Source organism: Vanacampus margaritifer, chromosome 11, assembly GCF_051991255.1.
Source record: "Vanacampus margaritifer isolate UIUO_Vmar chromosome 11, RoL_Vmar_1.0, whole genome shotgun sequence".
In the NCBI taxonomy this organism is placed as follows: Eukaryota; Metazoa; Chordata; class Actinopteri; order Syngnathiformes; family Syngnathidae; genus Vanacampus; species Vanacampus margaritifer.
The window spans coordinates 23,253,607-23,280,838 of record NC_135442.1 but is presented as its reverse complement, the minus strand read 5'-3'; the positions used below and the strand labels follow the sequence as shown (position 1 = coordinate 23,280,838).

Here is a 27,232-nt window from a genome sequence, read left to right as displayed (position 1 = left end):
AAAATCTTAGAAAAAAATGTTATTGCTCAAAGCTTATATTTAAAATCAACATCAAAGGCAAATGTATTAAATTAATTGCCAAAGACAAAAATCAACAACATTTTTGCTTGAATTATAGTTTTGAAAGCTTAAATTGTAGTTGCAGTTGTTTTTTAAAAGCAATTTTGTTATTTTATTTTGTTAATGAAAAAAAAATTCCACAATTTTTGTTTTACTTAACTAAAACAACGTAGGTAAGGACGCAGACATATAGTCATTTGGCTGTATAATTCGATAGATAATGACAGATGAGCTGACAGACAAATTAATTTCCCTTTTGAGATGAATAAAGTGTTCTGGATCCAACTTAATCATAATATTCTTTATTAAATTCAACAAAGCACTGAACAAAAATAACTGATAATAGAATAATAAAAGGCACATTTTATATACAATTACTGTAGCTAAAATTATCATTATACAAACAACAACAATGAACAGTTCATCAAAAATGAAAATGTAACCATTATTCAATCACCCTCATGCATACGAAGTGTTAGGAGAGGTTTCTATATCATCCGAACACCTAGGGGGAAGATCCAGAAACCTCTCCGAACACTTCAACTACATGAGGGTGAATGGATAAAATTTTAATTTCTGGCTAATTATGCTTTTAACTACAAAGTGAAACAGATACTGTATCTGCCTCCTAATATTAATAAGTCTATTTTAAAGCTGTATTTTTATTTCTATTTATTTTTTAACATGAACAACAAATGCAGCATTTGTTAATGAAGGCTTTCTTAATCTTACTTTTTTCAACTGGTGTCCATCCTTTCATTATGCTACAGCGCATGATGTAACCTGTTGATGATGTAATTCAGTTACATTTTGAGTAAATTTCAACATGCAAAACATTAGTGTAAATGAAGCAATGCGATATTTTGGGTTCTATTGAGAAGCAATGCCAAATTTAGGGTACTAATCAGCCACGCCACCCCGTAATAAACAATTCAGTCTGATCTAAGGCTAGGCAATATGGCTGAACGTGTATTTTTACTTAACAGTAATCTTTCACATCAACCTCATGATTTATAGAAAACACTTTACTTTAAAGTGTATCTTAATAATGCATTTCAAATAGTTTGCAACCTTTCCGTTTATCTTTCGAATTGAACACTGCTGATCAGAAAACAAAAACAATGTTGGAATATTTATGATGATTGGATCTTTAAATAACAGTGACATGAAGAAAACTTACCAACTACAGTCAGTTCCCTTTCCTCGTCTTCGACCACAAACTCCACTAAAAGGTTTAACTGTCATTGCCTGAAACAAGCAGAAGACCGTAATAAACATTTTTGGGCAAGGTGCATTTTGATTACTGCGTTCTTTGATTATCATAGTTAGTAGTTATTATTACTCACAAGTTCAATTAACTATGGGTCTGGGTGCAATGTTGTTGAGCTGTAACTGTTTGCACCTAAACAATATCAACAACACAGCATGTAAGTTTCAAACATACTGTAAAAGACAGCAATACAGCATCATCAAAATTAAGTGTTCTGAATCATTTACCTGTTCTGCTCTCCTCCTCCTCATATTGGATTTTGTGGCCAGAACATTTTGGAAAAAAAAACAAAAACATTCACAGCCTGAAACCTGAGCACAATTGACATTATATTAATATGTTATGTCATATTATGAACTTTGAAAGCATACCAACATTACCTTAAAATGTTCCTCTTTGCCACATTTGTCTTCATGGTTAAGACCTGCGCATTTTCTTCCTCCCCATTAAGCCTGTGCAGAGTTACATCCCTGTCACTAGTTTAAACACTTGGATGTGGTGGAAGTTAGTTTACCTCAGCTCTCTTTGGATTCTTCTAATACTTTGTGGGTGTTTGTTCATCTGACTATTTCCTTTTCATGGAGTTGACATCAAGCTCAGGATAAGGTACATCATGCCTTTCAAGTTTGGATAAGTAGTGAATTAATAATTAGCCATCTTGATTTGAAGACGCTGCGACCACCCATACGCCACGTGGCTCGTCAAAACAGTACCAAGAACCTGTACATGAACAGAAAATATATTAAAAGCAGCAAAGTACAACATCTACAATACATATTTGTTATATTATAGTGTGAAACTAATGCAATGTTCATCATTAGCTCAATAATTAATATAAAGGTTCCTACTTGCCTCACCAACTGAAAAACCTGCTGCATGACAGATGACACCTCTCTGCTTAGTTTCCTGATGAAAGGAGTTACAGTGAGAAGGAAAACAAGTTACAGATAAACTTTGTTAATACATTTCTACACCATTACACTTACTTTAAAAACTAAACCTAACAACATGTAACATATTCTACTATTGTTATTCAATGTTCTGTCTTCAACTGTTATGATAGCGTGTTAAAAATAACTTAAATAAGCTTCAATTATGTACTTAAGTACTCATGTCCCGTTTCAGTGCAGTTGGTTAGCTCACTAGCATATATTAGCAACACAGCACACCTTGCTTTCATTGCTAATAGATGATTAGCAATTTAGCTTCAACGTTTAGGATGATTCCGAATAATTTCTTCAGTCAAACCATCTCCAAAGACCACGTATGCTAAGCTACAGGAGTGAAAAATGACGGAGTAATACACATTCTGTTAGTTTTATTTTTAATGCACATTTTACCAACCTGAAACACTGCCACTTTTAAATTCCCGCTCACAGCCACAGTAGTGTTGTGTCATTCACGTACGTTTCAGTGAGTGAACGTGTTGCCAATTCCGGTTCAGGAATGATTCAGTGAGTGAACGTACTTTTGTTGCGTAGACGAACGATTCAATGTACGAATCTTTTGAACGGTTCTTTTTAATGAACTGATTCTAAAGATTCAGTTCACTTAAAATAACTGTCATCACTAAGCCACAGACTCAAAAGCACGGCTGTTGGCAAGTCGAGATTCTTCTTCTACGCGGTGTGTGTCTATCTAAAACATGGTGCGCCGCCTGGTGGCGTAACTGTGAAACAGCGATCCAACTCAGATATTATTCATTGATTTGCTATTTGTTTTATTAAATTGAAGCAAAACTCTGGTCAGATGGAAAAAGATTGTCTCAACAGCACCTAACTAATTATTATGGCATTAAAAGAATAACTACTGAGGAAAATTCTAGATAACCACAAACAGCAATGTCTGTGTCAAATAGACAAGACCAAAATGTATATGAAGCTATAAAATATCAAATGTAAAACGAAAGGGAAATAATATACTTACTCTTGAATCACAACAAAAATTGGTGACTGCTGTTTACCTTTGAAGAACTTCTCACCGGCACGTGACATGCACATATATACATACTAAAATTAACATAAAACGAACACTGTCAAATAGCAATAGTATTTGTAGTAGTGTAAAACAAACAAACCAGGAGCATGCAATTACAAAAAACAACAACACTCATCCAGAAGAAGTTGAAAGTGAAACTATATCACACGGCTAATAATTGATTACCTTTTTCTTAATTAGGTTAAACTGTATTTTCATGCAATTGTGAGTACTGCAGTTCTGATTCAGCAGTCATCCACATTTTGTTGTTTCTCAGAAACAAATCGTTTTTTTAACTTTCTTTTTTACTTTCTTTAAAATCTTTTTTTGCACTGTACATTATGTAAATAATATACAGTATAATATAGAAGATATAAAAGATAAATATGATTTATATATATATAAAATATAAATTAGTGTTGTATAGTATAACTATAGAACTTAAGTGTTTCCCACAGATTTGAAATCTACTTGGGTGGGTGGACTCCGGCGGGGGAATGGGAGGGGGGTTGGACGGCAGGTGGGTCTCAGTCCTGTTAATACGTCTACTCTAGCCTCACGATCCACAAGTGAGTGACGGCAAACTAACGTTACATTCGATATATCCTGTCGCAACATGTTTTTTTTTCTTTTTAACTATATTTTTAATTGATTTTCTGGAAAACGTCTTGTGTGGTGGCCAATTTACTTTGGTGGCTGCCCAAGTATTAACATGGTGTGGGAAACACTGAATTAATAGTACAAACAAATTGAGACGACCTGGACAAGACACAAGCGGTGAGCTGAGAAACACATACAAAATATGTGAGACCTTATTGAGATATCATCTAAAATTCCAAAGGAGGCTAATTTGAGATTAAGTGCATGGCATTGCTCCTGAGAAAAAGATGAGACACAGGAGCAACACACCTTAGTCTCAGTTTGATCTCACACCAATCTAATTGTTGTTTAGGAGAAGCAAATTAGACATGTTTGAGATCTCAAACATGTCTCATTTGTCCATTTCGTTTCCTCTAGGTGGTCCTGCATATTTGTTGACTCAGACGTCACGTTTAATCTCGAGAGGTTTTGCGAGACTTTCCGTCACATTTATAAATGAACTCAGCTCGTGTGTGGTGTGTTGATTGTGCAATCTGGCTACACACCACACACGGTACTTTCAAAACTGTTATTCCCGTAATTTTTTCTCTTCACCTGTGGTGTGCCTTAGAGTTTGGAAGTCGACAATTTTAAAATCTTGCCGTGTGAACCAGGCGTCATATTTCAATATTCAATGTCTTAGGCAATTAAGATATGTAAGTGAACTGAGAAACACTCCTGTTTGCAATGACAAGAAATAATGCAGGAAGTCATGAATCAGCTATTTGATTTATAACCTCTTTTTTTTTTAAATCCCCTTGAGTGATTTTTCATAATATGGCTCCTTCCTATTCACTAGTTTGTGAGCCTTCACACAGCAGCGGCTCATTGCTCATAACGTCATCGTGAACTCGGTCATCAGGAAACATCCATTGTTGGAGCACAGAACAGGGGCAAACAAGTGATGTTGATTGTGAACTCTGTGTGTGCATGTGCGCGTGTGTGTATGGCGGCAGTCAAAGGGGTGTGTGTACCAGTGATAGATATGTTTCTCTTCCTGTTTGTAGGTTCTCAGGAGTGCTCTTGTTCCCATGCTGTGAATTTCACACGCATACATTACCACGCTTTCCCGTGTGCACTTTAGAAGACATGCAATGACAAAAAGAAAATGTTGTTTTTTATCATTCATATCAACGGAAAGGGCTGCAAGAATTCCTAGCAACATTGGTCCAATTAAAGGGCACAGCAAGGAAGATTTTTGTGTTTAAGTTTAGGCTAAAATTGGCAACATTTGTGTGCTCACCTTTCATTTCTGTTTAACAATCAGTATAGAGTATTTACAAGGAGTAAATTAAATAACAAAATAAATAAATAAAACTTGCATAAATTGAATGAAACCACACTTCTAAATGCCTACAAACACCTTAATTTGACTATGTGACTGTGTTAGTGTTTAACTCATTCAAACCCAAAAACATGTAAATATGTTTTTTAATACTTTTTCCTTCACTCTTTTTTATGCAAGAGCATACAGAAGGCTTTGATGCAGCTTCTGGCATGAAGAGGTGGCTTAAAGTAGCACTAAGGAACTTTTCAACCATGATAAAATATTTTCATAACTCTTCTGATGAAACATCAACTTAAAACTAGTTGAATGGTACCTTTGTCGTGGCCTGAGGGGGTAATCATTTTTACTGGCACTAAACAACTTTGAGGAGGATGGTAGGAACACTGCCGCACAAAAAACTACGAATGTGCTGACTGCTTTATGGCATGTCCCTTCCACTTTTCCCCATTCGTTACAAAGACAGAAGTCAATTTGAATGTCATCGCTCACTGGCGTGAACTCAAAAATGACGCAATGCTTGGGTAGTACGTGCTCGTCCAAAGAGAGGAAAAACAGCCAAATTGTGTTCATCCCACTCTTTACAAAATAATGACTAGGGATAGACCGATTATCGGCCGGGACGATTATCGGTACCGATATTTGGTAGCCTGGCAAGCCACATCCACTTTCTTGAAAAAGAAAGTGGATCTGGACAGGACAGGTGTCCATAGACAGTGATTCGGCTCCGGCCAAAAACAGGCCGGTCAATCAAAATTGTCTATTTGCGTGACGTCCTCTTCGTGAGCAGCGTCACTCTTCACTCTTCAAGTTTTTCCCACAACCACATAAGTCATTCACTACTGTCTCTTTTCGACTAGTAGCCATGTAGATATTTGGCATGTTGACAAATATCGGCATCGGCCTTTTTACAAATGTGGAAGGTTGATAAAGCTGGTTTGTAGCTCACCGAGCGGCGAATGCTTGCGAACATAGGAAATTTAGGGTTTTCATCAAGATTTGTGAGATGTTCACAGTTTTTACCTTGCAAAAATTTTCAAACATATTCAGACAATTTTTCACTGTCTGCAAAGATCTTTAAAACCTTTTACAAACTCTGACTAAAACCATAAATTAGCTACATTCGCATGCATTTGTCACTCAGTTAGATAAAGGGAAATTTTCATTAATGGATTTATTAAAATTTCCACTGAATAAAAGTATGATGCTGACACTGGGAACTTCCTACACTTTTTATTTAGAATTTTTTTTTTTTAAGGAAAAAAATGAAGAAATTAAGTTGAAATTTTGGAAAATGTTTATTTACAGTAGAAAACTTTAGGGAACTATTTACTTACTTAGTTTTTAATTTGACTTAACACATGCTGATGACCGTCGAAGCTCCCTGCAATTTTTGCTATAATTTTTAAACAAAGCTGTTAATTATTTATATGTTTAAAATTAAAAGAAAATGTTTTTTTTTTTTATTCTTATAATAGTTTTTCTTTTACTGCAAATATCAGTTATTGGTCTCCTTGACTACTAATAATCGGTATGGGCATTGGCCTTGAAAAAAACATATCGGTCTATCACTAATAATGACCAGGTCATGCATTAGTAGACACCCATTTATACAGTTTATCAGCAAATACAAAAGTTGATATGGTGTTGAGTTGTACTTTAAATAAAGTCAACAAATTGGAAAAATGGTAACTTTTCCTTTGTGTTTTTCCTATGTTTCACAAAGAGGTTTAACATCTCGATTATCTGCGTCCTAATGTATACTGGGGACGGGAATTAATAAGATTTGGCTTCATCCCGTCAACCCCTTTCATTTTTTAGGTGTAATTATGTATGTGAAAATTTAATGTTGAAAATTGTCACAATGATTGTCCGAAAGGAAAACTTAACAAATAAAAACAAACAAACATCAATCTATTTTCAATACTGTGTGTTCTCATTAGGGTCACAGGTGTACTAAACATTGGATGCTTATCTGTGAAATGTGACGGACTCATAGTTGTTCCTGTTCATTAGGATTTTTTTTTTAATTGTTTGAGGTCAGGATTTTATAATCACCCAGGATTGCAATGCATGACTCATTCCTCCACTGTGAAATCCAAAGAAACACAAAGAAGGTGTGCTGGCTCAAGTTAATCCAAAAGTCCATTGCTGTCACATGCGTGATCAAAGTTGGTCCTCTTCTTTCATTGGCACTTGCGCTGCCCTGCGGTTGTTCTTCAGCAGGAAACACTTAACAAACACAGGATCTCTTTCGAAAAAGGTTGCTATTGTCACATTGTCATGTTGATAGCCCAGGGGTCTTGGCATAAAATACTATTGAGTAAGGGGACCTGCAAGTAAGCCGGCCCACACATACATTTCCCTGAATACGTTTTTTGACCTCAGGCTATGGACTGGAAAGGTGAAAAGAGGGGGGGATAGCTGAATTTTTTTACCAGAATGAAGAGGCTGTCTAGGAGAGATATTGTTAGTTGTTTTTGGTGGTCAGTGGCAGAGCCACAAGGTCACCGTGGTGCCACAAAACAAGGAGAAAAAATTCAGCTTCAGTAAAATTATATAAAAACTGGTTATACTATCAAATATTAAATGGAAATGGTAGCAGTGTATTAAAAATTATCATACCAAATAGTAACTCACCCCTCACCTCGCTGATTTTACCTTTGGCTAGTTAGCATTTTTCCAGCTTTTATTAGTAAATCAAAAGATCGCGTATACATATACTGTATATATATATATATAGATAGATGGATAGAGATTTATGATATAAGAGGTATAGCATGTAAAAAGTTACCTTGATAGTAAAAATCAGTATGTGCAGTTTAAAAATGTAAAATCTAATCAAAATAACTCACGAGGTTCCCCTGGCAGGTCTTGAAGGAATATTTTGATTACTATATTAAGTGTAATCTTTGCGTGTCCAAATAATTGTATTCAGGATCTGATGAAGAAGTTTTCCTGCAAGAATTTATTTAGAGGCCTCTAAAGACACAGTCAGAATATCACATCAGAATGCAACGTGATGATTCCAAGTGTGTCCCAATTTACAGAACATCGACTCATTTATACAAAAAAGATAAAAGGTTCCTCCTCCTGGCTCATGATTGAACAAAGGGCAGACATGTCATCTCCTAGATTGAACAAAGGTGTAAGGTTGATGGTAAACAGACATATTTATACAGTTCCCCTTCTTGATTGGGGGAACAGAAGTAATCAAAATCTGACCCCATTCCTTCAGTCCCTAAGTGACAAGAGACTCTGACAACATCATGCACATTGCCCCTCCAACAGCATTTGAGGGTACAAAGATCAAATAAAGTTCACAAAATCACCATCCCACTGTATTATTTTAAACACTCATGCTTATATCACATTGATATGCCTATAAGTAAATTCCAAAACAGTAAAACATCAAATTGAAAATATTAAATGTCTTCAGTCCTACCATTGAACTTCTATAAATTCAAAAACCGGACATTTAATCCCACAATAGTCTAGAGAGAAAGTCCAGCGCGGATCTTGATCGTCGCAAAAATGAAGCAATGTTTATGTGTGGAGTTCAGAAAATAAGAATAGCAGGTGAGAGAGAGAGAAAAAGAGAGAGAGAGAAAGATAGATGGGCTTAGCAGTCAAAATTCAGTTTGATTCATTAAAAAATTCAGTGGAAGGGGCATAATAAATGTGAGGCATAACACTATGTGATGTGGTTAAGTGTCACGACGCAATAGCAGATGTGTCCGTCGCTCGAAGCCATCTCCTGATGAAGGTCTTGTTGAATGAAAAGTGCGTTCGACAGTTGGTCAATTTTTTTTAAAAAGAGGCGTTTGTCAGCCTTTTTCCGAACCCTGGCTCACTGCCAGAGATCGCAGGAAAGGTCACGGGACTTCATTCCCAGTGTGACTCAATCCTTGTGAATTGATGAAAAGGGGATTTGAGTGATTTCCCCCTTTCAAACAGCAGATTGACACTTGATCAGCTTTTCCAACTGTGTCAATCCGTGCCCAGGGAAAAGGCACTCCAATGAATCTTCTTTCAGCGACCTCCTCCTTGTCCTTGGGCAGCTTGTCAGGTAGACACTGGAACCGGGTGTGGTGGGATCCGTTAGATGGCTCCAATTGGTGTGGACGCAGATCAGCAGCTTAGTCAACCCCCTCAGTCGGAGTCAATTGATGTGATTTGATGAGCCTGGGACCTCTTGGCTCACATGTGGTGGATGTGGCCCCCACCATTATGATCAGCAAACCAGATCGACCATTTTTTCACCATATCTGAAAGCAAAATCATTATCATTTAGTCACTCATAACATACATAGTCTTCATTCTTTACTTTGAAAAGAGCACATGTTTTTTTTAGCAAATGTTAATTGTTTAAGTTCTGTAGGTCCTGAAACATGCTGTTGGACACGGAAAAAGTTATTTTTGTTGTGGCATTCAAACAGAATCCGTTTAATGACATTTGTACATTCAATGGCATAATAATGAAAGTCTTGTTGCCATTGAAACTTTATGAGGCCAATTGTTTAATATTTCTATTTTTCTTTAATGCCCTTGAGATCAGAGATAATATACTAAATCAAATATGTTTTAATCTCAATGCCTTTTCTATATCTTATGAAGTTTTGTTTTTTCAAGTGGGTTTGTCTGATCCAATCATCCTAGGAAACCCTTATGATGGTAGATAATGATTAATCAAATATTTTACCATGATATTTACTGTTGTAGATTTTAGCATAAATGTGCTCTTTGTCGTACATCAAATTTCTGTATTTTTAATGCTGGTTTCTTATTATAGCAGTGTAAATCATTTAAAAACAACATCATCTTAACTCAGAACTATTCATGTCCGGCCGGGCCATGAACATTCTGAGAAGAGATTTATACTTATACCTTAAATAAACACTGCAGTCCTGCAGTTAATTTTTACAACTTGTCTCATGAAAAAATGGCACCCAGGTGTGTCAATGTTCCTTCCACACCTAAATGGCATATTCCATGGGCTCTAGAAATTATACTTTTCAATCATTTCTGAAATGGAACATACTTACCGTATTTCTGCTATAAGGGTCGTCTTTTGTCATCTTTGTAGAACTTACGTTTCCTCCAAGTCAAATCCTCCAATTCTCCGCTCCATTCTTTGCCTGTAAATTCCTCACACCAAACTTCATTCTCACATCAGACTTCCTTTTGATACACCGACAGACCAGTCATTCTCACATCAGACAGACCAATCATTTCTCACATCAGACTTCCTTTTCAACAAACTCAGACAGACCAATCATTCCCCCATCTGATAAAGATCAATTTTGATCATTTCAGACCCGAATGTGAAAACTGCAGTCGCTTCCAAATTGCTGCTTCAAAGAGGAAAAACAGAACCCTTGTGTCCTGTAGATTAAAACAACCAAATTGTGACAATTTGGCCAACACCAGAACTATAAAAAGATCTCCAGCTGAGCTAGCCATGAGCCATAAAAACAAAAGCCTTTGAGGCAAGAGTTTGTAATGTAAATTTGAATCCTGTAGATTAGAAAAACAACCAACTTAAGCAGATGTAAATTAAGATCCTGCAGCGGAGGACTTTTAGGGTCAGGAAGAGAAGAATTATTATTATTATTATTATTTTTTTTTTTTTTAAACAACTCCATTAATCTATTGCAGGTCACAAATCTTCCAAATATCTGCCATCTCAACTAGTAAAAAAACGAGTTATAATCAGAAAAACAAAACAAAATCCCTACTTTAAACCAACCAAAAAGTATTCTTAAAATGCCAACTAACCTCACCTCTTCTACAGAGTAGTGGGGGCTTGTAAAAACACAGCAGGGAACTTTGCAGATCATGACCCAATTAAAAATCAGTGCTGCGACCTAAATCAAAAATTAAAAATTTAACCAGCAACTTCGGCGTAAGTGTTCCATATCTGAGTCCACTCTGAGAAGCCAAAGTTATAAAAGAGAAATGGGAAAAAACTAGAAGGCCAAATTCAACAAGCATCAAACAACGGAAAATATAGTATTTTAAAGATTAGAATGAATTTTGTACTACCCTAATTCACATAAGATGTTCTCAATTTCCGAAACTGCGTTGCTATAGATCACATCTCCTTTCTGACATAGTACAGAGTGCAAATGTCTACAAACAGAATACAACATACGACCTCAGGCACCAAACTCAGATGATTCCAGAACTTTGAGTCCACAACTGGAATTCATATTCCTTCCTGTCCTTGTCGATAGCAGTTTATGCAGGGCAAAGTTCAAAGCGGGCACTGGGCTTTGTGTACTGGAGTTCTCAGGAAAAGTTCATCATGGCAGAATCGATGATAATCCTGTCGGCTCAAAAAAGTTGCTGGACATTATGCTCAAACAATGCATAAGAGTCATTGAACAGTCACAGGACGAACGGATTTACAGTGTACCATCCTTTTCACAGTCCGTGTGGTCACTTCCCCCCCGAAAGTGACCATTGTTCAGTTCGCCGTCCACTCTGAACATCAAGCATAGCAGGAGAATGCTGTTCATTCCATTTCCAGCACTTTTTGGTTGAGTCACCCAAGTGAAACACCTTTCAGTCAAAGATTGAACCTGCCCGAAACATTTATACACTCGGAACAGACAGAGGGAGATGAGATCATAGCAAGAGAACACTGCTTGTTGTCATAGCAAGAGAACACTGCTTGTTGTCATTCAATTTCCAAGAAAAAATAAAATAAAAAATTCCCCCAAAATATTTTGTTTTTCAAACCCCTAATTTATTCATTTATTTATTTTGTGGTTTTATTTGAATTTGATCACTACACTATAGCAAGTAGTAGTACTATATTTACGCATATGTCTACCATAGACATCTTCATTACGTGTTACCTCAAATTTAAGAAAATGTGACAGCTGTCAGTCACCCTGGCCACTTGGATGGAAGTCCTTTCCAGACTTCTAGAATGGGACTCAGATAAAGACAAAGGTTAAATCATTTTCACACCTACGAATAAGTTATCAGAGATGCAGGGGAAATATAAAAATCAAAAATGAAAAGTCTATTTCAATTAAAATTTGGTTTTATTACTTATTCAACTATATTAAAAGTTGGTTTTATTACTCATTCAACTATAAAAACCACAGATCTGATTTTAACAATTTGATTTTACCAGATTAGTATTAGAAGACCCCTGCTATTCACACACACAACAGACTACAAGTCTCCCAAATGGAGACAATGGAAGAGAGGACTAAACGTATCACACCCCCCTGTCCTTTTTTATCTAGTTTAATTTAATTTTAACAGACAACAGTACAAATCACCACCTTCTTAAAACAGCAGCTCACGGCCCCCATCCTTTCAAAATATGCAGATTTCCTGCTACCATTCTTTTTCACCCTTTTTTGAGGACAAAGAAACTGGAGAGAGAGGAAATTTTTTCCACCTCTTTTCCATTGAAATCTACTCTTTTCCTCTTCCTACAAAACGCCATTCATATACATCCTATCTTATCTCGCTCATTTTTGGAGACACAAAATACCTGCCTTCCAACAAACTCAGTCCTTCTTTCACTTACTGTAACTTCAGTTTCCTCTCCCTTGTCATAAAGGCATTGAGGAGAAAAAACACAAAAACAAGAAGAAATCAAATCCCCCCTTTAAACTCACAATTCACACATGCTTCACATATTCATAGTTTCAACAAACACTCACACAACACACACTCCTCAACTTAATTCAGTGGCGTCTCAGTTGTTGAACCACAGACGAACACAAACCTCTCCGAAGTGCGCACTCATTTGTAAAATACACCGTTTATTCGTCTAATAATAACTTCACCACGTACTTATAGCTCAAATGTCGACTTATTCGCGCACAATCCATCGCAACGTTACGGCTGCGACACAGACACGTCGCGCACAATTTAAAACAAACAACGAAAAACCGCGTGGCCACAACACACCATGGAGCTTAACAAACAAACAAACGCGTTCACTCAACAATTCATTTCTAAGCCAAGAGCTCTCGCTTGGTTCAAATTTTCCCCCCGGGTCATCTTTCACAGTCAACACTTCATCCAATTTATGTTCCAATTTCTTAACAGATGCGGCTGCCCGCAGCTAACTCATCCTTAGCCTTAAAAACAGATTCGCACGGTAGCATCTTACCAAAAACTCATCTCCTGCGCAAAACTCGTACGCTGTCAGAGCCGCTAGCTTAGCATCAGTTTCCTCATTCTCAAAATCACTTAACACCGCCATCTGCGCAACTTTCACAGAGCTATCCAACGCTAATCATTCTAGCACAAACCAACATTTGGCTCACGACCCCACACCGTCTAACTTTTCTTCCATTCGAAGAAACTTATAGAAGTGTTTTTCACGGAGGTAATCAGCGTCTGGCGCTGTTTACACAATCAAGTTCCACAAACACACCACACTTTACAACGGTGAGAACCAACCACTATCACAATTCGTGCGCATTCATACATTTAAAAGAGTTTCATACTTACGTTGACGCCGTGGTGGAAATGCGTCCAGCATCATGAACTCACTGTTCGCTTAGCGACCAATTCGGACTCTCGACCGGAAGTCTATGCAAACCTCCTTAGTTACGGTCAATTTTTTTCCGTCCATAATATGTAGTAATTAGTTGTTTTTAATATTTATAAAGTCAGTGACGTCTCACTTATTATACTACGATATAACAGATCAAAAATATTCTCATTCATCCCCCAAAAAAAATATTTTTCTTCTTTTTTTTTTTTCAGACAAACACAAACAAGACGAAAACGAAACAGATATTAAATACCTTTTGCGCGACTTCAACAAATATACCCGGATCTTCACGGGCGGCTATATCACACAGCTCTGAACCGAAAAAACGGCAGGCTTCCTATTATATCAATCCACGCACCGTAGCGAACTACGCGACATACGGGCGTTTAGCTCAGCAAACACTACGCGTGATCAACGCGAGCTGCTTATTTCACAACACACATCCGCAACACATAGTGCGATCACCACTAGCTGCTTATAACACCACAACAACAGAATCAGCCTATTCCTCCGTGGTACTCAATGTCACATGCCGTTTTAAACGGCGAAGCGCTTCGACTTGACGTCACTTCCGTAAACACGGGGCATTCCTATGCGCGACTTAATATTTTCCCGGCTTCTTATTTAACACAACATACACACACCGAGGAATTATGTCCCTCGGTTCAGTAACTCCACACAGCACACACCTTGTTACCACACAGGCGGCTAATCCACTCCGCACTCCCAGTATCTTATATACTGACGGCTTATTCATACGAAAAAATAAAAACACAACCTATTCCACCGCGGAAAAAACTCCCATGCATGGTTCATTGTCGTAGTAATTTTCAAAATCGAGGACTTTCCGTCCCACCGTAAGAAATATTACTACACCCCCCTAACTTGTTCACAGATCCCAAATACAACTTAGCACAGACGAAATGCAACCGTATTGATCCTAAACAACCAGAATTTCTCTACGTGGATAAAATGTCCACTCACCTTGTTAATATTTTTGCGCTTTAGAAATCCGGTGTTCAGGATCAATCACAGCTGTTGAAAAAACGTCTCAATAAATCACGTCGGGGTCACCATTTTGAAGGAATATTTTGATTACTATATTAAGTGTAATCTTTGCGTGTCCAAATAATTGTATTCAGGATCTGATGAAGAAGTTTTCCTGCAAGAATTTATTTAGAGGCCTCTAAAGACAGTCAGAATATCACATCAGAATGCAACGTGATGATTCCAAGTGTGTCCCAATTTACAGAACATCGACTCATTTATACAAAAAAGATAAAAGGTTCCTCCTCCTGGCTCATGATTGAACAAAGGGCAGACATGTCATCTCCTAGATTGAACAAAGGTGTAAGGTTGATGGTAAACAGACATCTTTATACAGTTCCCCTTCTTGATTGGGGGAACAGAAGTAATCAAAATCTGACCCCATTCCTTCAGTCCCTAAGTGACAAGAGACTCTGACAACATCATGCACATTGCCCCTCCAACAGCATTTGAGGGTACAAAGATCAAATAAAGTTCACAAAATCACCATCCCACTGTATTATTTTAAACACTCATGCTTATATCACATTGATATGCCTATAAGTAAATTCAAAAACAGTAAAACATCAAATTGAAAATATTAAATGTCTTCAGTCTGCGGACCCGGCCCCATGTGTGTGTGTAAAAATGCTATAAATTATATAAACCTCCTCAAGCCATGGCAAAGGTAGCATTCAACTAGTTTTAAGTCAATGTTTCATCAGAAGAGATATTAACATATTTTATTAAGGTTGAAAAGTTCCCTAGTGCTTCTTTAGGGTCTTGGGCATGCACTGCATTTATAGCTTATTATGCCCGCTTGCCACTGGTATGCGCGCTTCTCTTGTAAAGCACAGAGCTATATGGGTACTGGAGTAAGCGTGCACTAGGGGATGTGATGAGCGCACGCACTTACATACTACATGTAAGCTTTTTGGGATCAAAACATGCATTGTCAATCAAACGTACGGGTACCCTGACAGTACGTTCTTTGCGCGTTGAGAAGTACCTGAACACTCAAGGGAGATTTTTAGAAGTGCTGGAGCTCCGTACCGGCCCATTTAAAACACTGGGTACTGACCTGTAAATTGCTGTAATTAATTAATTGCTATAATCGCTGTGTCTATGTATTCTCGCAATGTCTATCAAAATATGCACTAACATGCAAATACAGTAGGCATATTTTTTAGAGATATTATTAACTTTTTAAAATTGATTTTATATTTTTATTTAAATGCAATAAATTTGTCCACGTTTTGGGGTCAATTATCTTGGAAGTGTTTTGTGTTGGTGGGGTTTCAACTGATTTGCCATCATATTTGGGGACTCTACTGACACGTGGCAGTTTTAGAACCCAGACGCAGAGATAGAGGTTGAGGCTAAAGCAGCTTTTATTAAACAAAACAAGTTCCTCGTTGAGAGGGAGAAAACAAAAGCTATTCAAAGTTAAACTAAAGGCGCTCCAAAAGGGAGGAAGTCTAAACTACGATCAAAACAAAAATCACTCATTAACTAAAACAATACTGTGGCTATTCAAAGTTACAAACCAAAGTTCTCTCAAGGGACAGGGCAACAAGGCTGTGGACGGTAACTGGCTTTAGTGGCTCTGACGAAAACACTTAGGCACAAGACAGGGGAGACGCAGACCATTTAACACATGAGGGTAATGCGAAACAGGTGGACACAATCAGGAATCAGGGTTGACACAGACCATTTAACACATGAGGGTAATGCGAAACAGGTGGACACAATCAGGAATCAGGGTTGACACTGACACCACACAAGGAAGGGCCAGTGACCTGAAACGAGAGGAGTCAGAATTTTCAAAATAAAACAGGAAATGACAAGACAACCCCAGCGCGGTGTGACAGTACCCTCCCTCTAGGGCCGACTCCTGGCGGCCCAGGCTGGTCAGGATGGTCACTATAGAAGTCCTCAATTAGACAGTCATCCATAATGAAGCGGGAAGTAATCCACTGTCTCTCCTCGGGCCCATACCCCTCCCAGTCCACCAAGAACTGCCTGCCCCGGCCCCGATTGCGGACGGCCAGTAGTCGCTTCACTTTGTAGACGGGACCCCCATCCACAATCACAGGAGGCGGCGGGGGCGAAGGAGCCGGAACCAGGGAACTCTCCCTGACTGGCTTGACTTGGCTAACGTGGAACGTTGGGTGAACACGAAGGGACCGAGGCAGGCGAAGACGGACAGCGGCCCGGGTTGATCACCTTGGAGATGGGGTACGGGCCCACAAACCGTGGTGCCAACTTTTGGCATGGCACCTTCAAGTGAAGGTTTTTGGAGGACAGCCACACTTTATCCCCCGGCTGGCATGCTGGAGCAGGTCTCCTCTTCCGATCAGCTGCTCGCTTGCCTCTGTCCCTCTGGTGCTCCAGTACCTGCCGAGCGGCTGCCCAGATGCGATGGCAGCGACGAACCAAGGCATGGGCAGAAGGAACAGAGGCCTCAGACTCCAGGTTAGCAAAAAAGGGGGGATCGTAGCCAAAAACGCATTTGAATGTGGTGAGTCCTGTGGCAGAGGTAGGCAGGGAGTTATGGGCAAGCTCAACCCAAACCAGGTGATTGCTCCACGTTGCAGGATTCTGGGAGACAAGGCACCGTAGACCGGCTTCTAACTGTTGGCTGAGGCGTTCAGACTGGCCATTGGCCTCAGGGTTCCCTGAGGTTAGGCTGGCTTTGGCGCAGATTAAGCGGCAAAACTCCCTCCAGAAACGAGACACAAACTGGGGCCCCCGGTCCGACACAATGTCTCTAGGGAACCCATGAACTCGAAAGACTTGGTTAATCATGACCTCAGCCGTTTCCTTGGTTGAGGGAAGCTTAGGCAAGGCTATGAATCTGACCATTTTAGAAAATCTGTCGACTACAGTGAGAACTGTGGTTTTACCTCGAGAGATGGGGAGTACTGTGACAAAATCCAGGGATATTTCTGCCCATGGTCTGGGAAGGAATGGGAAGGGGCTACAGCAGGCCCATGCGCGATCTGGTGGATGTCTTATTTCGGGCACATACCGAGCAGGCCTCGATGTACTCCCGGCTCCATGGAAGGCCACCAGAATCGCCGGGAGATGGCGTACATTGTCCGTCGGATTCCCGGATGACAGGAAAGAAGCGAGGTGTGGGCCCAATGGATCACCTGTGGGCGCAGCTGCACTGGGACAAATAGTCTATTAAGCTGGCATCCATTTGGTGGGGTTGCCTCACCGTTGGCTTGTTTAACATCCCTCTCGATTTGCCATGTCAAGGCTCCAACCACACAGTTCGGCGAAAGGATGGTCTCTGGTTCCTTAGCTGCAGGCTCGGGGTCATAGAGACGGGACAGGGCGTCGGGCTTGACATTACGAGACCCCGGCCTGTAAGTGAGAGAGAAGGAAAAACTGTTAAAGAACAGCGCCCACCTGGCCTGGCGTGGGTTAAGTCTCTTGGCTTTGCGTATGTACTCCAGGTTCTTGTGATCGGTCCAGACCACAAACGGATGCTTCGCCCCCTCAAGCCAGTGCCTCCATTCTTCCAAAGCAATCTTGACAGCCAGAAGCTCTCTGTCCCCAACATCATAGTTTCGCTCGACCTTGGATAGTCGTCACGACAAGAAGGCGCAGGGATGCATCTTTCCATCCTTCTCTGCACGCTGAGACAGGACAGCTCCGATCCCCTCATTGGACGCGTCCACTTCCACAACAAATTGCCGCTGTGGATCTGGCATTGTGAGGATAGGTGCTGTGACAAAGCGTTGTTTGAGTGCTTGAAATGCGGCTTCTGCCTCCGGTGACCAGCTGAACCTCCCCAGAGGGGAGGTGAGGGCATGCAGAGGGGCAGCTATTGCGCTGAACCCTCTGATGAAGCGTCTGTAAAAGTTTGCAAACCCGAGGAATTGCTGAACCTTCTTGCGGCTATCAGGCGTGGGCCACTCCGTCACGGCACTACTTTTAGCCGGATCCATCTGTACCTTCCCAGGGGCTATGACAAAGCCCAGGAAGGAGACGGTTTTGGCATGAAAGACACTTTTCCCTGCCTTGACATATAGTTTGTTCTCAAGCAGTCTTTGAAGAACCTTGGAAACATGGATTTGATGTGTGGCTAGATCTGACGAGTATATAAGTATGTCGTCTAAATAAACATACACAAATTGGTCCAGAAAGTCTCTCGAAATGTCATTAATCATGGCCTGGAAAACCGCAGGAGCATTAGTGAGACCGAAGGGCATGACTAGGTACTCGTAATGGCCACTAGGTGTATTAAACTCTGTTTTCCATTCATCCCGGATCCTAATGAGATGGTAGGCATTGCGCAAGTCCAATTTGGTAAAGATCGTAGCTTGTTGAAGATTTTCAAACACGGAAGACATGAGAGGAAGGGGGTAGCGGTTCTTTATTGTAATGTCATTAAGGAGGCTATAGTCTATACAAGGCCGTAAGGAACCATCCTTCTTCCCCACAAAAAAGAAAGCTGCTCCTGCTGGTGATGAGGAAGGACGAATCAGTCCAGCCTTCAGGGAAGTTTCGATGTATTCCTTCAGGGCCGCCTTCTCTGGTTCTGAAACAGAATATAGGCGTCCCTTGGGAATGGTGGAACCTGGAATCAGCTCTATGGCACAGTCATAGGCACAATGGGGTGGGAGCGACATGGCTTTGGTCTTGTTGAATAGCTCCTGGAGGTGATGGTAGCAAGGAGGGACGATGCTCAGATTTGGGTATTCAGAGTCTGTGAAGGATTTAACAGAAATGTGATTAACAGTCGTGATGTCCACTTCTCGATTTGGCGAACCAACCCCATGGCTCACACAATTCGTCCCCCATCCCAGAACTTCGCCAATCAACCAGTTTACATGGGGGTTGTGTTCACACAACCATGGGTGTCCTAGGACCAGAGTCTGTGAAGGAGACTGAAACACATGAAAAACTAGGTGCTCCTTATGTTTTCCAACTTGGAGCTGGATGGGTTCTGTGATGTGTGTAATGGTGAATAACTCACTACCATTTAGTGCCCTAGCCTTAATGGGCTTAATTAGCGGCTCAGTCTTGGCTCCAAAATGTCTCACAAGCCCCCAGTCTATCAGGCTCTCATCTGCCCAAGAATCTATCAGGGCATGGAGGTCTGTGGGAGTGGTGCGGTGAATGATTCTTACTGGAGTGAGTTTTTGTGGAACCGACACTGGGGTCGTAACTTGTTCTCACCGTTTGGGTCCTTTTGGCTGGACAGGCGGCCACGAGGTGATCTCGGTTACCGCAGTAAAAGCACAGACCTTCCAGCTGTCTGCGCCGTCTCTCCTCCAGTGAAAGCCACGCTCTGCCCAGTTGCATGGGCTCCTCCTCTTGCCCCAAGGGAACGGGTTGGCGCTTAACTGACGAGGAACCGAGAGGAGCTGACACACCTGATGCTTGGGAGAGCGGGGATCCCTCCATCGTCCTTGCCCGGCGACCGCGGCTCTGCGTCACCTCCTGCAGCCGATGATCCGTCCGTATGGCCAGGGCAATGAGGGAGTCCAAATCCGGTGGCAGATCGACTGAGATGAGCAGCTCTTGGATGGACGTCACCAGGACCTTGAGGAAGACGTCATAGAGCGCCGTGGAGTTCCAGCCACTCTCTGCGGCGAGAGTGCGGAAGCGGATGGCATAGTCGCTCACGGAGTCCCTTCCTTGTATCAGGCTGCTTAGGTGCCGGGCCTTTTCCCGGTCGGAACAGGCTGGATCAAAGACCCTCTGAAGAGCGGCTCGGAATTCCGTGACGGAGCCACAAAGTGGGGAACTGCGGGCCCACTCTGCCGTGGCCCAGGCTCTGGCTCTCTCAGTCAGGTGGGAAATCATAAAAGCCACCCGGGATCGATCTGTGGGAAAGGCCTGGGGGGAGTACTCAAAATGAATGTCACAGTCTGTTAAAAATGCCTTGCATTGTCTTGGCTCCCCAGAGAATCGCTCAGGGGAGGCTAGCTTGATCCCCGACCCGGTATACGGCACGGGCGGAATCGGCAAGGCTGCTTGAGTCTCTGGCACGGCAGGAGGGCTATTGGTGCGACCCTGAACGTCCTGTAACTGTGCTGTGAGCTGGACTATTCGCGTTGCCATGGCTGTCTGAAACTCCTCTTGCTGGGAGAGACGGGCTTCCTGAGCTCGCATTGCTGCGACCATTTGCTCTCTCTCTGCTGGGTCCATACTGGCCTAAGTGTACTGACACAACGTGGCAGTTTTAGAACCCAGACGCAGAGATAGAGGTTGAGGCTAAAGCAGCTTTTATTAAACAAAACAAAAGTTCCTCATTGAGAGGGAGAAAACAAAAGCTATTCAAAGTTAAACTAAAGGCGCTCCAAAAGGGAGGAAGTCTAAACTACAATCAAAACAAAAATTAGAGATGGGACGTTTGACACTGAGACTCCGGAGCATGTGTCAGCCGAGTGAGACAGACTGCTCGAAACAATGTATCAAAAGCCCCGATGAAACCTCTGTGATCACGTGCTGATGACGTATGCGGCTTTAGATACCGGAAATTACGTAACTGATTCAAACCTTTTGCCGCGGTGTCAGGCGCACAATTCCCTCATGTAGACATTTGCTTCACTTTATGTTCACCTGGAAAAGTTAGTTATTCGGTATGTTTCCAACAAAAGTACTCCCACAATGATGCATTTAAAGTTTCCAATTATGCATTATTTTTAAATCGTGTGTAGAAGATACAGGCTTGACCCAAGTATTTTCCACCGAGTTGCTATAAGCGCTTCTCCAAGACCCTCAGTCACATCTCCCAAAGCCTGATGTTGAAATACTTGTCATCTGGCTTCACAGCGCACTTGTGTCATATCCAAATCATGTTTATAAAAATCGAATGAGTAACAGGACATCACATTGAACCATAGTACTGGTACAGTGTCAAAATATTGCAACACTTCCATGTGTACCTGATGATCATTAGACAGACACAAATGTAAGACTGAATGTACTGGTGTTATGTTGGAATATAAATCAATCAGGCGAATCACTTTGAAGATTATAGCTGCTATGACTCCAGCTGACCACCAGATGTCACCGGTACGATCTATCTTATGGGGCTTTGAAACTTCGACTCTTTTTCGAAATCAATCAGCCGAAAGCCTCAAAAGCTTCACAAGGCTTCATTGTCCCATCTCTAACAAAAATCACTCATTAACTAAAACAATACTGTGGCTATTCAAAGTTACAAACCAAAGTTCTCTCAAGGGACAGGGCAACAAGGCTGTGGACGGTAACTGGCTTTAGTGGCTCTGACGAAAACACTTAGGCACAAGACAGCGGAGACGCAGACCATTTAACAAATGAGGGTAATGGGAAACAGGTGGACACAATCAGGAATCAGGGTTGACACTGACACCACACGAGGAAAGGCAAGTGACCTGAAACGAGAGGAGTCAGAATTTTCAAAATAAAACAGGAAATGACAAGACAACCTCACCGCAGTGTGACATCTACTAAGTATTTAGAGACTTTAAAGGCACTTAGGTCTTTGGTAGGGGCACAGGATGGCTCCAAATGGCCACGGGATAAAATTACCATTTTGGACACCCTACTTTGATTTTAGGCTAGTGGTTAGAGATCAGTATCAGCTTTTTTACCTCATAAACAGTGACCTTTTATCAAGTCTCATAAATTTAATTCAATTTGTTTGATTAATTATTATACACTTACTTTTTCCTCTTCAAAAAAGTGCTTGCACTGAGGGAAGCTATTTTCGTTTGTGATGCAATCAAAGGTAACAAAGCTCCAACCCCTTCACATTTCATATCATTGAATAGCTCCAAATGTCTTCTCTTGACAATTCCGAGCTTACGTCAAAATGGCGTTAAACTTGGTGTAATAACACTCTCCGCTGATTGAAAAACATTGGACTTTGGGTCGTTGTAAAATGATTTGTGAGGATTATTTTGATTTCAAAATGTAATGAAATGCCTTGTGATTACTTTAACAATCTGCCTGGTTTGTATGTCAGTCACAGGCAAAAGCAATGCAAAACGCTGTTTGTATTCACAGTGTAAAGGAACCATTTGCATTGCGTTGCATTGCGGAAATATCAGAAATGCGGAGCTGGTCGGAAATGTCAATAGAACACAAAAGGAGTTACTTCAGTTGTATGCAGTAGGTGTAAGATATAAAAATTTTAACTACTGGTAGTAAGGAGGAAGGTCGAGAATAGGGAGAGATTGGGGAGCGTATGGTTGTGCTTGTATTGTTTTCTTCAATGAAAGAATGATAAAAATTCTTGTGTGCTGTGAACACAAACATCAGTAATAAAATGAACACACAAAATATACCCATCGGAACAGTAGCTACTTCCTATTCCCAATTCCTAACATCCAGGCATTTCTGATATTTTCCCAATACAACGCAATGCAAATGCTTTCTTTGTACAGTGAAAACAAATGGTGAAGCCTATTGTATTGCTTTTGCCTCTTATTATCATACAAACCAGGCAGATTGTTATACAGTAGTAGTCAAATGACATTTCATCACATTTTGAAATCAAAATAATCCTCACAAATCAAATTACAACTATCTAAAGTCCAGTGCTTTTTAATAAGTGGAGCATGTCATTTCACCGAGTTGACCGCCATTTTGACTTGTGACGTAAGCTTGGAATTGTCAGTACATTGTTATTGACAATATCGACATTATTTCACCAGTCACAATGGTGGTCTTATGCTGCAATCGAGGAGGGTTTGAAGTAGGATTTATCCCACTCGCAGTGTTCCAGTTCCGCCCTCGAGGCAAATGACTGATTCCGATAAATAAATTCTTTCTTGCTCTGGTTAACGCAGTCATTCCAAATCACGTTGTGTCACGTGAACATATGTATTTTCAAATGAATATTTGCCTCGAACGCTTTGAGGTCGGAACTGATACAATCCGAGTGGGATATTTCCCACTTTCCTCGAATGCAGCATTTTTCCTCGGTGAAATGACGCTCTCCACTCATTAAAAAACATTGGAATTTGGATCGTTGTAATTTGATTTGTGAGGATTATTTTGATTAGAATAAGTGATAAAATGTTGTTTGACTACTATAATAAATATAGCTGGTTTTTAAGCTTGTCACACACACTATTACACAAAGTGCCTCACTTTCAGTGGCTGGTATAACGGTTCAACAGCATAGCAACATAACAGTCATGAATGAGCTTTAAATAATATTAATTTTGAGTTAACTACAACAGGTTAATTTTCCAATATGTCCCTATAATAGATACTTCTTCTCCGTTACACCCCTGTTTTAGGAAGCACTGGAATAGAGAATGACATTTCATTGGTTAAAAAGTCCCGAAGAATGCCGAATCAAAACCCAACTCCGTCAGCTTTGCATGATGGGAAAAATAGTATTCGTCAAATCGCCATCTTTGCTCGATACTAGCTAGCAAGCTGCAAACAACTGCTTTCGAATGACAATTTCTGTTAAAACACAACTGTTAAAGTGGGTACGATTGTTCATTTTAAACAAAAATAACTTAAGAAAGCGCGTTTGTGTTTGGTACTAAACGCTGGATACTGCTCACGCATACGGTGTATGCTTTACTGGTTAGTTAGCGCTTGACTAGTTAAGTGGTTAACATGGGCCGCTCTCGAAGCCGAAGCTCATCCCGGTCAAAACACTCCAAAAGCAGCAAGCACAGCAAGAAAAGGAGTCGGTCACGATCTAGAGACAGGGAGAGGTCAAAGAAGCGCTCCAAGTCAAGAGAATCGAAGAGAAACAGGCGCAGAGATTCACGTTCTCGTTCCCGGTCTGCCACAACCTCTTCTCGGAGGGACAGAGCGGCATCGCCGCCGGAGCGCATCGACATTTTTGGAAGGACATTGAGCAAGAGGAATGCCCTGGACGAAAAGCAGAGGAAGGAGGAGGAGGAAAGGAAAGCTGAAATGGAACGGCAAAGAAAAATGTAAGTACTGTATGTTGTACAAGACTTTAATAAACAGTCGGGTCCTCGCTAACATTTTCTGCTACATGGTAAGCTAACATTTCAAGTTAGCCTTGTGCTTTTGACAACGCTAGCCGTTAACACAGGGCTAAACTAGACAAGGCCTCAAATACATGGGGTCAACTACACATCGCTTTTAAGTTTAAACCTTAATATGAATTATTTTTTTAATCGGACCAGTGGTACATGAGTTTTACCCCGACTATGATTGATTTGTACTGAGGCGAAGGGCTTATGAAACGAGCAATGTGATTGTTAGCAACTGCCCCACGCATTAGATCTCTTTTCAGCAGTTCCATGGTTCTATCTCATCAGTGTTGAAGTTGTTGATGGTATCCACTTTTACTTTAAGTATGCTATCAAAATACATTTTCTAGTTAATTTTTAAGCCATTTTGAAATAGCACAAATGGTGATGTCCAGACTTTTTTTTGGACTGGACAGCTAATTTGCTGTATTAACTGGAGTTCTGATTAGGATGTAGCATATCTAAATTCCACAATGTAATATTTATCACGGTGCTGTGGGGGGGGGGGGGTAGTCAATATTAATAAAGCACATGATACTGTATAAACACTCACAATATTGTAAAAAGAAAGCTCATATTGGAACCGTGTGGTCCCCGCTGTCTGCTCATTTTACAAGTACAAGTACTGTTATGTAGGGTGACCATATTCCCATTTAAAAAAAAAAAAAAAAGAAGAGGAAGAGAGAGAGACAGAGGACACTTGCCCCGCCCGGCCTTGAAATTGTGGTACCAGTCGCAGTTACACGTTGTACTTCACCTCCTATTAGTCACACAATGCCAACCGGACAGTTTTATGAATTTATAGAACCCCTGGACGCCCGAATAGGATTTAAGAAAATGGTCTATCCTCCAAAAAGAAGACGTTTGGTCACCCTAATTGTGTAAATTGGGGTGGCTGTTTTGCCATGACTGCAAATTTAGTTAGTGTTATTTGGTTGGCCATTCCCTAGAGTAAGAAATTCTTGGCCTGCCATAAATCTGCTATTTTACCAAGATTAGTCTTCTTTACCAAGTTCACCCCTTCTATAGATCTCCTTTCACTTTTCAATTTGTTTTGTCACTGAAAATAGGTCGTTATCAGCATTACCAGCCAACTGTACCACATTTCATAAGGATTTACTACATTTCATAAGGATTTTATGTCGCAGACGACACTGAGGCTGATAAACGTCATGGGCACAGCAAGTGAAAGTAAGCTTGTCTTTCATAGTTCCTCCCGTATGGAGTGTGTGAGAATACAACTGGCAGAGCGAAAGCTGCGTAAGCCCATGGGAGCGAAAGCCGCGGGCGCGGCACAACGAAAGTGGGGGGGGGTAAACATCAATGTTATAATTTTTTTAATCGTCCACATAAACACTTGAATTAATTCAAAAATTTGATTTATCGTCCAGCCCTAATTGGTAGAGCAGTATGCAAAACAAAAGTGAACCACACGATTGGGTTCAAAGAGACTGTGTTCCGTTCCCATGCCCTCTTATACATGGAGATTGCGTCGACCCGGAACAATGGGCGTCTTTTTAGGTATGCTTTTCTCGAGTGCGCGCGTGCCCCAAGGTTATTCCGTGCCGTTTCAGCACCGCCACCTGGTGGTCAGGAGGGTCAAAATAGAACTATGATTATGTCCATTCATCCCTTCACTTTGAACACATTATTCTTGAACATTATTCTTTTTGTGAAGTATAACATAACCTTGTAAAAATATAAAAGTCAAGCCTCTTGCATTTTCATTCTTCATTTTCAGACTTAAGCATCACATAACTGTCTATCATATTTATTTTATCTTATGCTATTTTCACAAGTCTGGGGACTTAGTGGGCTAACCTGGGACCTCAGGGATTGTAGTTTGTGCAGTGTCATGTGGAAATGTGTGTTGGTATGACCACAAAAAAAGTCCTTGGTATATCCTTGTATCTTTGAATTTTGAGGAAAATAAAATTGTTTAAAAAAATAAAATAATAAAATAAAAATAAAAATACTGTACTGCATACTAAAACAGTAATTGCAAAACAAATACTGGTTGTTCCTGTGCGTTTTGGCCTCTTAGGGGCAGTGTATCCATGGTGTACTCGCTTACAATGAGAACAGAATAAGTTGCGATTGAATTCTATTTAAAAAAAAATAGTTTTTCATAAATTGGGAAGAATTTGTGCCTTTGAGTTCTCTTGCCGGTGCGTATGAGTTTCCACAGCATTTGTGTGTGAATATTCGTTGTTTGAAGGACTGGTACTCCCAAAGTTGATTATAACTTGCTGTTAGCATTTGAATGGGATTAGTGTTGTCACGATACCCAAATTTTGACTTTAATGCTATACCTGCGTAAAATACCTCATTACCGGTACTGAAACTGTACCTAGACAAAAATCTAAAACATCAGCAAAAGCAGCAAAATTGAAACTGATAAAATAACTTAAAATTATTTTATTTTTTTATTAATTCAAAATATTAGTTTAAATACATGTTAATTC

The 27,232-nt window shown here is 40.4% G+C and overlaps 1 protein-coding gene and 2 long non-coding RNA genes across 6 annotated transcripts in view; 1 reads left to right on the top strand and 2 right to left on the bottom strand.

Annotated features, from left to right (window-relative positions):
• Window positions 1-1,237: 1,237 nt before the first annotated feature.
• LOC144060076 (uncharacterized) lies at window positions 1,238-1,773 on the bottom strand. The gene is made up of 4 exons (XR_013295845.1): window positions 1,711-1,773; window positions 1,558-1,641; window positions 1,407-1,462; window positions 1,238-1,308 (listed from the first exon to the last, which is right to left on the bottom strand). It is a non-coding gene; the product is annotated as an uncharacterized LOC144060076 (long non-coding RNA).
• A 6,398-nt stretch (window positions 1,774-8,171) lies between these two features.
• Window positions 8,172-15,558, bottom strand: LOC144060791 (uncharacterized). Its single transcript, XR_013296011.1, has 2 exons — window positions 13,542-15,558; window positions 8,172-13,475 (listed from the first exon to the last, which is right to left on the bottom strand). It is a non-coding gene; the product is annotated as an uncharacterized LOC144060791 (long non-coding RNA).
• An 8,208-nt stretch (window positions 15,559-23,766) lies between these two features.
• The window catches only part of LOC144060277 (arginine and glutamate-rich protein 1-B-like), a 31,715-nt gene continuing 28,249 nt past the window's right edge, over window positions 23,767-27,232 (top strand). For 2 of the 4 annotated variants that reach the window (XM_077579648.1, XM_077579649.1), the window contains exon 1: window positions 23,768-24,701. In XM_077579648.1, coding sequence (XP_077435774.1) covers window positions 24,376-24,701 — 326 coding nt within the window. In that variant the 5' untranslated portion in view covers window positions 23,768-24,375. Of the gene's footprint in view, window positions 24,702-27,232 lie in introns of all 4 variants that reach the window. The other 2 variants (XM_077579646.1, XM_077579647.1) reach the window with 2 other exon arrangements.